Genomic DNA, 13,175 nt, shown 5'->3' on the forward strand with positions numbered 1-13,175 from the left:
GGCTGTCTCCCATAGACTCCATTTTATCCAAATAATCCAAGTTTTTTAAAAACGATTTCCTTTTTCTCTGTAATAATAAAACAGAAGCTTGTACTTGATCCCAACTAAGATATAATTAATCCTTATTTAAAGCAAAACCAGCCTATTGGCTTTTTTTAATGTTTAAATGAATTTCTAGTAGATTTAAGGCACGAAGACCCAAATTACAGAAAGATCCATTATCCGGAAAACCCCAGGTCCCGAGCATTCTGGATAACAGGTCCCATACCTGTACCATGTTTTCCATTTATTGTAAAATTCCTATTCAAGGCAGGGGTTAACAGTCTCAGGCTGGTCATGGCATTTCAGTGCTTCTTTCAACAGAATGTGGTGGTCAAAATTCCATTCTTTAACAGTGTTTTCACTTTGAACTATTTGAAAGGCTGTGCTAAACCATTACAGGTGGAGGCATAGAACTTTCTGGCAGGTTGACAGATCTGGGTCAGGTTTTGTATTTGAAAAAGAATAACTTGAATCTTTCCCAATTTGTAGTAAGGTATAGAAGAAAAATGTCTGTTTTTATTACCTGTTCAGTGCTTGTTGTCGGACATTTTGCTTATCTCTAGTTTGGTCCTACCTGGAAAATAATGTACATTTCCTTTAGCTACATTATAAATGCTTTGTTTCAATATTAGAAAGATATAACAAAGAAACAGGTATAGTAAGCCAAACTCACTACAAAGCATTTCAATATAATTGTGGAGCTAGCAACTAAAGTCACTATTACTCCAGCTTCCCTTTCTGTGTGTCTATTTATTACATTTATTCCCCTAGACCAGTGTTCTTTTTAGGAAAGAATGCACCAACCTGGGAAAAAATAATTCACATAGAGCCAGATACAGATCACTAAGAATTGTTATTTTATGGTTTAAACTAATATGGTTCCATTTTTTGCTATAGACTTCAATAGGGTTTTTATGTAATAAACGGTGAGATCAATATTTCTCATTAAGAAGTCTGTAGTGCTGACCAGAACACGTGCATGCACAGTACAGTAAGATTCACTTTAATGCAAGTCCAAGCCCAAGTTTTGAAGTCCTGTGAATACAGAAAGACGGCAGCAGCCCATGAGTACATAACATTGTGTTGCCGCCAAGTAAATGAGTCTTTCATTGTCATTTAATATTTAAATAATGCTACAGTTCACTTAAAACCATATTTTTATCAGACACACAAATCACATGACAACCTTAAATTATATATTAAGGAGCAGTATATTAAATATAACTGAATCAGATTGTCAGCAGTTCATAACTGTAACTATATGGCAATATACTAAAATGATACTGCAGAGAAATCTAGTGTTTGTTGTTGCTGATAAAATTTACAATGAATGTTTATATCCAATGTTGTTAATCGCACTGTTAGAATAGGAACATCCTTGGGGTTGTGGGTAAAGGTCTCGTACCACCTTAACAAACCAGTTGTATTCATTTTCACTTAATATGTTTTTTTTTTCATGTGAAAATACTGAACCTAAGGCAGGTATCTCTGCCACCTATCCCTAGTTCTGGCCCTGCCATACAGGATGTACCTGCTCAATCCAATCATTTCTGTGTGAGGCTAAAGGTGAAATGAACAAGCTTATGTCACTCTTCTAGAAAAAATTTAATTTAGTAAAACAGAAAACGTTAGTTTAGAGAATAGTGCTTGAGTTGCACATACGGTTTTAAACTACTAATGAGATATCTAAGGTTTTTGGTAGGTACTGTCCTTCCTGTTTTCATTTTAGGAGAGACCAACGCTCATAGTAGTGAATATAGGCAGCTAAAATGTGTGAGCTTTGAATGGCAATTGTTGGGTGTCTGGAATTCTATTTCCTTTTGCCAAACTCAGGGGAGTGGAGGGATCAGGAGTTGAGTTAAGGCTTCATCTGCACAGAGTAGAGGCTAAAGTTCCATTTGATTCCATATAAATGAAAATCATCCCCTCACTCAAACGAATCCCATTATGTTATCCGAAAGACTAATTAGTATCATAGAGGAATTCTACATAGGGCATATAATGACATTTTTAAAGCACACATTTTTGTTGCTACATACCAACATGCCTTTTATAATTGCAATAACAATGGACAACATTCATTTACCATAAACTGATAATTATATTATATATCAATTTTGACAAAGAATTGATCCCACCCTTTGCTCATGCTTCTACAGGGATGTGCCAAATGATTTAACCAATCAATGAAGGCAAATGTAACTAGATATAAAAATACAAACATATTGTTCTGCAATATAAAGGAAATATCAGAACTTCAACAACCCAGTGACGTTCTATTGCTACAGGAATAAAACAAGAGAACATCTAAGAGGGAACCAGAAGTTTTATTAGTTAACTCTAGGTACTGTACCACATGTTTAAGAGCAACAGTCAAGACTAGTGAATGTGCGGCAATACAGTCCCTTCCTAGTATGCTTACAGAGCACCAAAAATGGTGCTGGTGTTACTACATTTGATAATCCAATTCAAAAAGAACTGGCTGTATTTTCTATTACCCCTAATCTAGCAATACTCTACAATGCATTTCAGGGTTGCATCAAAGGAGCACTGAGTATCACTGGTACATCAAAGGACTACACATGCACAGTTACCCTTGGGTTCAAGCAACAAGGAAAGAAGTGGAACAATATGGCCGTAGCAGTACCTCCAGTGGCTCATAACAAAGGTAACTGAGGTATCATAGCAAACATGCACAAATAAAACATCACAATTAATGGGGACATTGGCAAAAACAGGGGAGAACAATGGATTCAGTGTTACAGACATTGTGTGCAAACAAATCTCAGCTCTGTACAGTAAGTTTCTGCTCTGTTAGAGATGCCTGCTGAGCAACTGTTTTGTTCTCATGGCTCCGTAATTTAGATACGACATCTAGGAATGCTAGCTTCTGAACTTCCTTGTGTAGAGGTTCTGTAAAAGAGAATAACATAATACATAATGCTCAAGGGAATCATCAATATGTACTTGTCTTTTACAAATGGTGTATGAATGAAACATCTTCATATGTCAAAAGGTGCGCTTTTCAGACTGGTCTATTTCAGCTGGCTAAAAACCTCCTGTGATGGAAAACCTCCTGTGAATGGGAAACAAAGTGGGGGCTTTTCTGCCAATGAGTGTTTATTGACTGAAAAGTGCTCAAACCTGCACATCCTGGAATTTACCATTCAAAGGAAGGGGAGCTGTTGGAGGCAATGTCGAGCCCTTCTCAGTTAATCTTTTTTATACACCTGATTTTCAAGAGATTACTGCGTTGGTCTTGAAGCAGCCTGGGATTGAATGCACCCTATAAATATCAAGTAAGTGGTGTGCCGAAGACAAACTGTTTTTGGACCTGATGAAGAACCCCATTGTTGGTTGTAATGCATTGGGTATGCTATATATGCTATCAGCGATCGCACTCACAGGACTTATAATGAATAACTATGCTTTTATTGTAAAAATCGAATGTTTCCGCTGGGATACCAGCCTTTAACAAAGCATACTTTGTACTTAATATTTACATATGTAACTATTGAAAATTAGTGCATTAAGTTGATACATTTCTTATCTCTGGCCCTGCTGACCAGAATGGGTTCCATTAAAGGGCAAGTCAACCCCAAAATAAAAACACACACAAGGAGAGTCTTGAGGGAGCTACACACGCCAGCAGAGCCCCTCCACAGAAGCTGCAACAGCCTGTGTAACACAGTTGTCTATGTGTGATTTGACTTCAGAACAAATGTGAGTGCAAACTTGTTTTTAAAGCATATTTTTAAATAAATGGTATTATACTATTTTTGATTTATATCTTTCTTTATCGTGAGTCGTGGAACTGAACCAAAATGAGAGGAAGGATTGACTAGCACTACAAGCAATATACCTTGTTGTAGAGTGACCAAAACAATGTGGGAAAATGTGTGTTTTCCCTTTAAGTTCTCCTTAGTGGGAGAGGTAGGCACCAGGAAGGGTGTTCATAAAGGCTTTGGTGGCCAGGTCCTGGAAGCTGGAGTATTCTGGAAAGAACAGGCAAGCCAGGTACTCCGATCCAGAAGTCCAGCTCATGGATTTGAGCTCACCTTCCACAGGAAGTCTGTCCTGTGGAAAGATATTTAGCTCTAGTGGGCCTGTTAGGAATCTCTCTCAGAGCAGGACACAGAGCAGGAAGGACACCTGCCTGTGTGAGGAACTCCCAGAGGGGCTGGGATGCCATTTGCCACTGCAAGGTGCAGAGAGAGGAGACCAAGTGACAGAGGGTCTGTCTGTCTGACTGAGGAAAGCCAGGAGGCTGAGCAATCCCCCAGAAGATTTGTGAGTACAGGGGTGACCCCTACTTATGTGTTTGCTTACTGGTAGTCCACAAGGGGCCCAGTGTAGTAAGGGAACCCTTCATGTGTAAAGGTAGCGCCCAGTGGGCAGGATTTATTTTTATGATTTGTTTTGTAGCCTGAAATGGTCACCCCTGTATGTAAATAAAATGTCTTAAAGAGAAGAAAAGTGTCTGTTATGGATCCCGCAGCTTACAACCTTTATTTTGGTTTGTAATTAGGCAATTTAACCACACGTTGGATCCAACTCATTGGATATAATCCTTCCTTTGCATGCTATTAACAGCAGTGGAAGATTTAAAGGGAAAGAACACCTTACATAGAGATTTCCAAACACCGGGTGCCTTCTAAATAACCAGACATACTGCGCTATTTTTGGTTTTCTGTTTTTCTTTTCTTCGTTGCCATAGGCGCTGATCCATTTGCAGATTTTGGGGATCAGCTGGAGAGCAGAGGGCTAGGCTTAGGGAACTGTTCCAAACCATTCAAAATCATGAAAAGTCTGCATATTTTTTAATTGATGTATATTGCAAAGTTGCTTGAAATTATGTTTTTTCTCAAAAAGCGTAAGTTATGTTTGTGTGGTGCTCCCCTTCAAATAGGCCTCTAATTGTAATTAGAGTCTCGTACAGTGGTTTGATGCAAAGGGAAAGCACAACTTGAGCTTGGCTGGGAGGCACAGGGAAGGCAATGGAAAATAACACATTATAGACAAGGTTGAACAAGCTTACTTACATGTAGATTATTTTAAAACTATATAACCCTCTGCAGCTAATCTTTAATGCTTTTGATAATGAAGCAAAATGTATTACGTACCAGAGCCCATTACAGCACAGATCAGGACCATGGAGTTGTACTTTATCTCTGGAGCGCTTCTTTCATCTGATAACAGTCTGTGCAGGACCTCAACTAACTTAGCACTCTCTAGATCACGCTCAGCAGCTTCTACAATATATTCAGTTAGAAAAGTAACATATTAAAAGATCATTATATGATACAGTACTGTCATAGATGCCTATGATCAGGTAAAGTTGCTATAGCAGAACTGGGGGACCTATCAATGGCAGCTCTTCCTTACACACCTGCAAACAGAGAGATAAGTAAAGCTAATGTAAAACTGCTATACTACTGAACAACAGCATTATATTAGGGCGCTGATTTACAAACACACGTAACTACACTGTTGCAATCTCCCATAACAACCAATCAGGTCATGTATTTTTTTTTTAACTTGTTGTAGACAGAGGTAATGTAATCACTAGTTTGTTCGTTACTGCACTGCACTGATGCACCTCTAAATTAGTAAATTAGCCCTTGAAGAAACAGTTCACCATTATAAAACGTTTAACTGTTCTAATGCAAGGGATGATTTTTTTCCAATTGCTTTTTATTTTCTAGTTTCTAAAAGGGCAGTACAAAAGGGTTTGTGATGAACATGTTTTTGACTAAAGTTCTAAACACAAAAAAAAAATCAGTTTTTTGTTATTTCTTGTGCAAAAGAACCTAAGGTTATTCCCATGTTTGCCCTTGAAATATAGATAATTATTTTACCAGTGTACAGATGAAACACCTGCATACCTGACTTCTGCCTTCAAAACTGTCACACAAAGGGATGAAGGGATGGGGTTGCATAGTGGTATATCTAATTATTGCATTTCATTTTGTATACATGACTGCAGAAGAGTTTTAAACCACCAGGAATGTGGGGAATAAGTAATGCACCGTAACAAAATACAGTGTTAAAACAATAATTTCAACTTTTAGGATTGTATTGCGAAAATAAAAGGAATTAATAAAAAAAGGTAAACATACAACAAATTAAAAGGAACAAAATTTGCTATCAAAGTCAAAATGAAACATACTCTTGAAAAATACTCACGTAATTCTAATGCAGCTATTAATCCCAAAGCAACGAGGGCTTCATTTTGCATTATTACATGTTCACTGGTTGCCATGGTGACCAAGTGCTTGATGCCACCACTTTGAACAGTTGTTCTAATTACATCCTATAGAGAATCAAGCAATGAAAGAAACAGTTTGCACAATACCTTCTCATACCAACAATATACAATTTAAGGTGCACTGTGGCTCCCAAACAATATTATAGGCACTGCAAATCAAAGAGAATAGAGCTTTCACTTCTCATACAATCACCTTACAATCACCTATATTATTAAAGAGTAAAAATGCTAAAATTTCCATTCTACAAAAAAAGAGGACTTTATGTTCTAATGCCACGCTACAAAACTAGAACTTTATGATCTAACCAGTTTGAATAGAGAACCCACTGAGATAACTTACAGGCTTGTGGAAATTTGTAGAAATAGCCAGTGGTTATGGTTATGTACTCCCTCATAGTAGTACTCCCTCATAGTATCAGGGTTGAGACATAGGAATTGGTATTTTAGTGAGAGTGTGGATTGGTTATTAAAGTCTCATAAGAATGAACATAATTGATGCACGTATGTGTAATATCTTATCAGGCAGTACAAAATTATGAAACAATGCAGTGGATGATTTTTATTATGGACTATGGAGGTAAAAGAGACAATAATGAAGGTTCTAAAAGGAGAAGGGAAGTTAATATCACTGGGGAAGGGGGGTAACCCGGGTAGATGCCTGGGGTATCAGGTAAATGATTATAATAAATGCAGGGAAAGGGGTGCCTAAAACTTGATATATATTTGAGCTGTGCAGATGGTGGCAAGAGATTAAAGTTCGAATTCTAATATTATGCTATTTTCCCTTTACAGAAATGATAAATTAAAAATAGTGTTTGTACATGCTTCTGCATATATGCTAAGCTTTTTCGTAGATGGAGAGCTGTGATGTTACATGAGGAAAAGGCAAAAAACCCACGTATCTGAACATGTACCAACAAAAAGAAACTTTTATATACATGAGTTGTTTTGTCCAAATTAAAGACTTTTTGTTTTAAACTCACCTTCGATTTACTGTGCCGTATGAGTGCTGAGAGTAGCCTATTAGATTCTCCCATAACACCAGCATGGTCCTTGGCTTCACACCATTCAACTAAGCGTTCCACTAGTTTTTCATTCTTTCCTAACTGTTCAGCAGCTTCAGCTATGTCACAAGACAAGTTAAATAATCAATTAACACAGTGATGGTATGTAAAGTGGAAATCAAACACTTAAAGGAACTAAACCCTACAAATGTATAAGGCTAGAAAGGTTCAGTACTTACAGAACAGTAATGATCCAGGCCTACAAAATTGTGCGCAGGAGCCCAACACCTTGGATTTTATGGGTGACACTCACATGCTTAGTGTATTCTATGTGTATTAGTTACTGCATGCAATGCAATGTTTTTAAAGGAGAATTCAACTCTTTAATGAAAAAACCCATACCCCCCACCCCACCCCACGTAGACCCCCTCCCTCCTTCCCCCAGCCTAACTGCCCCCCCCTGGGGAAATGCCCCATACTTTATACTTACCCCTCGGCACAGATTCTGGCATCAGGGTTCTGCGCAACCATCTTCCGGGTCTTCGTGTCTTCTTCCGGCGCTTCGGCAATTTTTGTGAGTGTCGACGCATGTGCAGTTGTCGCAAACCGTCAAATTGCTCCAACTGCGCATGCGCCAACATGCCGATCTCCCACTCAGCTTACCAAAGAACTGGATAATGGCTGCGTGGAACTCAGATGCCAGAATCTGCGCCGAGGGGTAAGTAAAAAGCTAGGAGCTGGGGGGAGGGGTCTACTTGGGGTGAGGGTTACAGGTTTTTTATTAAAGGGTTGAATTCTCCTTTAACTCCGTCCATACTTCTATCTATCCTGAGTTGGACAAATTGAATTTACAGGTATACAGGTAATTATTATTGTTTAGTTATATAGTGTAAAACATTATACAACATTCACAATAAAAGGCAAGTTACAAAAGATAGGAGCAAAAAACATTTGAAAGAAGGCATCAGTAATGTCTGCTCTACAACAAGTAAATGATAAATCTCTAAAGGTGGCTGGCCATAGACATAACAATTACGATCTTTCAGGAAAAAATCTTTCCAAGAAAGATCGTTAGTTTCAACACACACATATAAAGCTGAATCGTCAGATATACAAGTAGAAACAATAGAATTCCACCTGTATCTGACAATTCAGCACTAACAAGGGCCGATGTTTGGGTCTCTTCAAAGGCACCCGTTCCACATTTTCCGTCCAGCCCGATCGACGAGCTGACCGATATCCAAGTCTTCTACCGATATCGGTCAGCTCTTTTCCCAACATACACGCACCGAATATCGCACGAAAATTAGTTCCGTACGATATTATCTGTGTGTCTATGGCCACCTTTAGGCCGCTGGGTAGTTACTGAATGTATCAGTCATGAATTTTGAGACACACAAACACCCTAACCTGCAATTTCTCAACCTGGGACTGTCCCGGCTTGAGGTTAGGAAGTCCAATGTTATTAGAGATGACACTGGGGGATAAAGGGGGGGGGGGGATATTCTGCGCAACACTATACTACAAAAAAAGGAGTAAATATAAACTTAACACAAAAAACCTAATTGTATTTTGTCTTATTCATTTATTTTTTTGCATAATGAAAGTATATTCAGTCCTAAGCGTGCTTCCAACATACAGTATATATATTTATTAAAAGTGTTCACTGACCATAAAAGTTATTTGTGAATGTAATTGGTATTCCGAAAACAGTATGTCCTATTCTCTGCACTGTTGGTTCTGTCTTTATGTACAGATATGGGATGCAGAAACCCATTATCCAGAAAGCTCCAAATAAAAGGAAGTTCATCTCCCATGCACTTTATTTTAATTAAACAATTCTAATTATTAAAACTGATTTCCTTTTTCTTTGTAATAATTAACCAGTATCTTGTACTTGATCCTTATTGGATGCAAAATAATCTTATTGGATTTATTTAATGTTTTAAATTATCTTTCACAGTGACTTGCACACTTCTTTGATTCCCCATCTCTACAGGACTGTTAATCACAGAATATGCAAAGTATACATATATTGATAATGTAATCTTGGCTAGAGGGCAGCTAACTACTGCAACACTGTTTTAATGGTACATGTAGTCATAAGCAACAGTGTAAAGAATAGCAAAAGACAGATACTGCTTTCAATTGTTCTATTGGACAGTTGTGTGCCATTGGTTTAGTGTATAAAAAACCAATCATCCATGATTACAGATTATATTATTTAAATTTATCTTAGATATAAATAGTTTGGTTAATCCATGAAACCTTTACATTTTTGTTTGGGGAAATGTAAAAATGTTACTTGATGCTTAAGTTGTGATTTAGGTTTAACATTAAAAAGTTAATCGAATGATCATATTCAGCATCACGCTTATTTAAAGGGGTTGTTCACCTTTGCATTAACTTTTAGTGTGATGTAGAGTGTGATATTCTGAGACAATTTGCAGCTGGTTTTCATTTTTTATTATATGTGGTTTTTGAGTTAATTACATTTTTATTCAGCAACTCTCCAGTTTGCAATTTCAGCAATCTGGTTGCTATGGACCAAATTACCCTAGCAACCATGCACTGCTTTGAATAAAAGACTGGAATATGAATAAGAAAGAGGCCCTGAATAGACAGATGAGTAATACAAAGTAGCATTTGTTTTTAGTGACCCCCCATTTGAAAACTGGAAATAGAAGAAAAAAGCAAACTATAAAAAATAATCAATAAATAATGAATACCAACAGAAAAGCTGCTTAGAATTGGTGATTCTATAACATACTAAATGTTAACTTAAAGGTGAACCACCCCTTCAGTGGGACAGTCCACCAGACTACATAAAAATATATTTGTATATATAGCTTCTTTAGGGTAATAGAATTACAGCATTACAGATTCCATGAAGACTGTACTTTAATGTTAGCATTACACCAATGAGTAAGAAGATAAGCCGGAAAGTTGCATGTTTTCTTATTTACATTTAGGGGCTTATTTACTGAATCTCTACTTTTTCTCACTTTATTAAAAAAAAATTTTAAACCAAACTCCCAAAGCTAAATGCCCTTAATTTACCAATAATTACTCTCGATAAAAGTGGTGTGAGTCAAAGTCTTGACAACATTAAGAGGCAGATTTATCAAAGGTCGAAGTGAATTCGAGGGAATTTTCGAAGTAAAAAATTTGAAGTAATTTTTTGGATACTTCGACCATCAAATAGGATACTGCGACTTTGATTCAAAGTAAAATCGTTCAAATATTCGACCATTCGATAATTGAAGTACTGTCTCTTTAAAAAAACTTCGACTTCAATACTTCGCCAAATTAAACTTGCCCAAGTGCTATGTTAGCCTATGGGGACCTTCTAGAGCATTTTTCCAAGTTTTTGGAAGTTGAAGTAAAATGTTTCGATCGATCTTTGAAATCCTTCGAATCGTTCGATTCAAAGGACTTAATCGTTCGATCGAACGATTTTACTTTGAACGCAGGATACCCAAATTTGATGGAAAAAACTTTGACTTCGATATTCGAAGTATTTTAATTCGATGGTCGAATTTCAAAGTATTAACTTCGAAATTCGACCCTTGATAAATCTGCCCCTAAGGGTCAATTTAAATTGTGAGAATTTTTGGAACAGTCGTTCTGAAAACTCAAATTTATCGAGTCGTCACCTTGAAAAACTCAAATTATGGCATTATCAAATGAAAACCAGCACAAACAGCCCAAAACTATCCAGAATCCTGAAGGTAAAAAAAACATGTTCCAACTGTAAAAGGGACCATCTGCCATTAACTTCTACATGATTTTGACAGATTTAGCTGAAGTATTTTCGGATTTGGATTTTAATCATCTTCAGAGCATAATAAATCTTTTTCTTCACTCTAAAAATGTAGATTTTTTGCCCTTTAAAACTTGACCAGAAAAATTTGAGGCTTGATAATTAGACCCCTTAGTGTCATTACCTTGTGCATCAATTAGCATTCGCAAAGTTCCTAGTAATTTAAACTGCACTGGAGGCATTTCAGAAGGAAGAAATTTCAGCACTTCTTCTGTAACCCCCGCAGACAGCATTTTTGCTTTATTCACAACTGAAAAATGAAAAAGGCATTTAAACAATAAAATGTATAACATTTCTGTTAAAAAAAACGATTAAATTTTTTATTACTTACATTCAGGCAGGACCTGTTATACCCTATTATACTGTTTATAGATTTTTTTTTTAAATTACAAAGGCATACTGTATCTCTCAGCCAGAAAATATTTTCAGTTTTGTCTTTAATGGAATAGTCAGACACAGGCATTTGGATCTGTGGGTGAGCTTTATGCGTTATGCACTGGGCAGATGGTGGGGGAATCTGGAGAGAAAGATATGTAAGTACCAGCATCAGTCCCACACAAGTGAGAAAACCTTAAAGGGATCCTGTCATCGGAAAACTGTTTTTTTTTCAAAACTCATCAGTTAATAGTGCTACTCCAGCAGAATTCTGCACTTAAATCTATTTCTCAAAAGAGCAAACAGATTTTTTTATATTCAATTTTGAAATCTAACATGGGGCTAGACATTTTGTCAATTTCCCAGCTGCCCCTGGTCATGTGACCTGCACTTTAGGAGAGAAATGCTTTCTGGTAGGCTGCTGTTTTTCCTTCTCAATGTAACTGAATGTGTCTCAGTGGGACATGGGTTTTTACTATTGAGTGTTGTTCTTAGAACTACCAGGCAGTTGTTATCTTGTGTTAGGGAGCTGTTATCTGGTTACCTTCCCATTGTTCTTTTGTTTGGCTGCTGGGGGGGAAAAGGGAGGGGGCTGATATCACTCCAACTTTCAGTACAGCAGTAAAGAGTGATTAAAGTTTATCAGAGCACAAGTCACATGACTTGGGGCAGCTGGGAAATTGACAATATGTCTAGCCCCATGTCAGATTTCAAAATTGAATATAAAAAAATCTGTTTGCTCTTTTGAGAAATGGATTTCAGCGCACAATTCTGCTGGAGCAGCACTATTAACTGATCCATTTTGAAAAAAATGTTTTTTCCCATGACAGTATCCCTTTAAAATCTTTGAGGATCATGTTTGCTATCTTCTTTTTTAGCCCTCTTGCTGAATTAATTCAAATATTTTCTTTTGATGATCAAAAATATAAAACTGATTATATATGTGTAACAACACTTTATTTGTCAAGAGAATATATTTTGTTATGTTAAATATATATATGTTAAATATATATATTAGGAATATTTATATTACCCGGGATGGCCAAGTTCCTAAGGGCACTGAGTGCTGCATGTTGTACTGTTACATTCCCATCTTCTACATGTCTGTCTAGAAGATCTAGAAGTTTCTGTACAATCTCACTGTCCACCATATGGATACAATTCCCATCTAAAAGAAAATTTCAGTGTTAAAGGTTGCGAAAAATAATTTACAGGCCCAGATATTTTTGACAAATTCATATGAATAATTGTAGAGACACATTATACAGGTATGGGATCCACTATCCGGAAACCCGTTAACCAGAATGCTCGAATTATGGATGGCTATCTCCTATAGATTACGTTATAATAAATAAGTCAAATTTTTAAAAAATGATTTCCTTTTTCTCTGTAATCATAAAACAGTGGGGGTGTGGTCTGACTGATGTAAGAGTAAGCAAACTACAGAGCTCAGCCGCAAACCCCTGCAAAAATCCTGATCAACGCACTATTACCAACCCATAATGGAGCCAGGGGACCACAACGGGAGACCCCTACCCTCAGTGGGTGCTAATGGGGCAACACAAAAATAAGCCTCGGAGGTGGCCTTCTGCCTGGAAAAGTTCACCAGGGAAGCAGCTCAAAATGGCGCCTGCACAGAACAGGCCACAGCAGCTATTAACTC

At 37.1% G+C, this 13,175-nt stretch overlaps 1 protein-coding gene across 2 annotated transcripts in view; it reads right to left on the reverse strand.

Annotated features, from left to right (window-relative positions):
• Nucleotides 1-2,350: 2,350 nt before the first annotated feature.
• The window catches only part of rap1gds1.S (RAP1, GTP-GDP dissociation stimulator 1 S homeolog), a 74,785-nt gene continuing 63,960 nt past the window's right edge, over nt 2,351-13,175 (reverse strand). For both annotated transcript variants that reach the window (XM_018238907.2, NM_001095297.1), the window contains 6 exon segments: nt 12,546-12,680; nt 11,262-11,387; nt 7,294-7,433; nt 6,229-6,355; nt 5,166-5,294; nt 2,351-2,955 (listed from right to left, as the gene is read on the reverse strand). In XM_018238907.2, the coding sequence (XP_018094396.1) occupies nt 2,828-2,955; nt 5,166-5,294; nt 6,229-6,355; nt 7,294-7,433; nt 11,262-11,387; nt 12,546-12,680 (785 nt within the window). In that variant the 3' untranslated portion in view covers nt 2,351-2,827.

The sequence above is a fragment of the Xenopus laevis genome, chromosome 1S, assembly GCF_017654675.1.
Source record: "Xenopus laevis strain J_2021 chromosome 1S, Xenopus_laevis_v10.1, whole genome shotgun sequence".
Lineage (NCBI taxonomy): Eukaryota > Metazoa > Chordata > Amphibia > Anura > Pipidae > Xenopus > Xenopus laevis.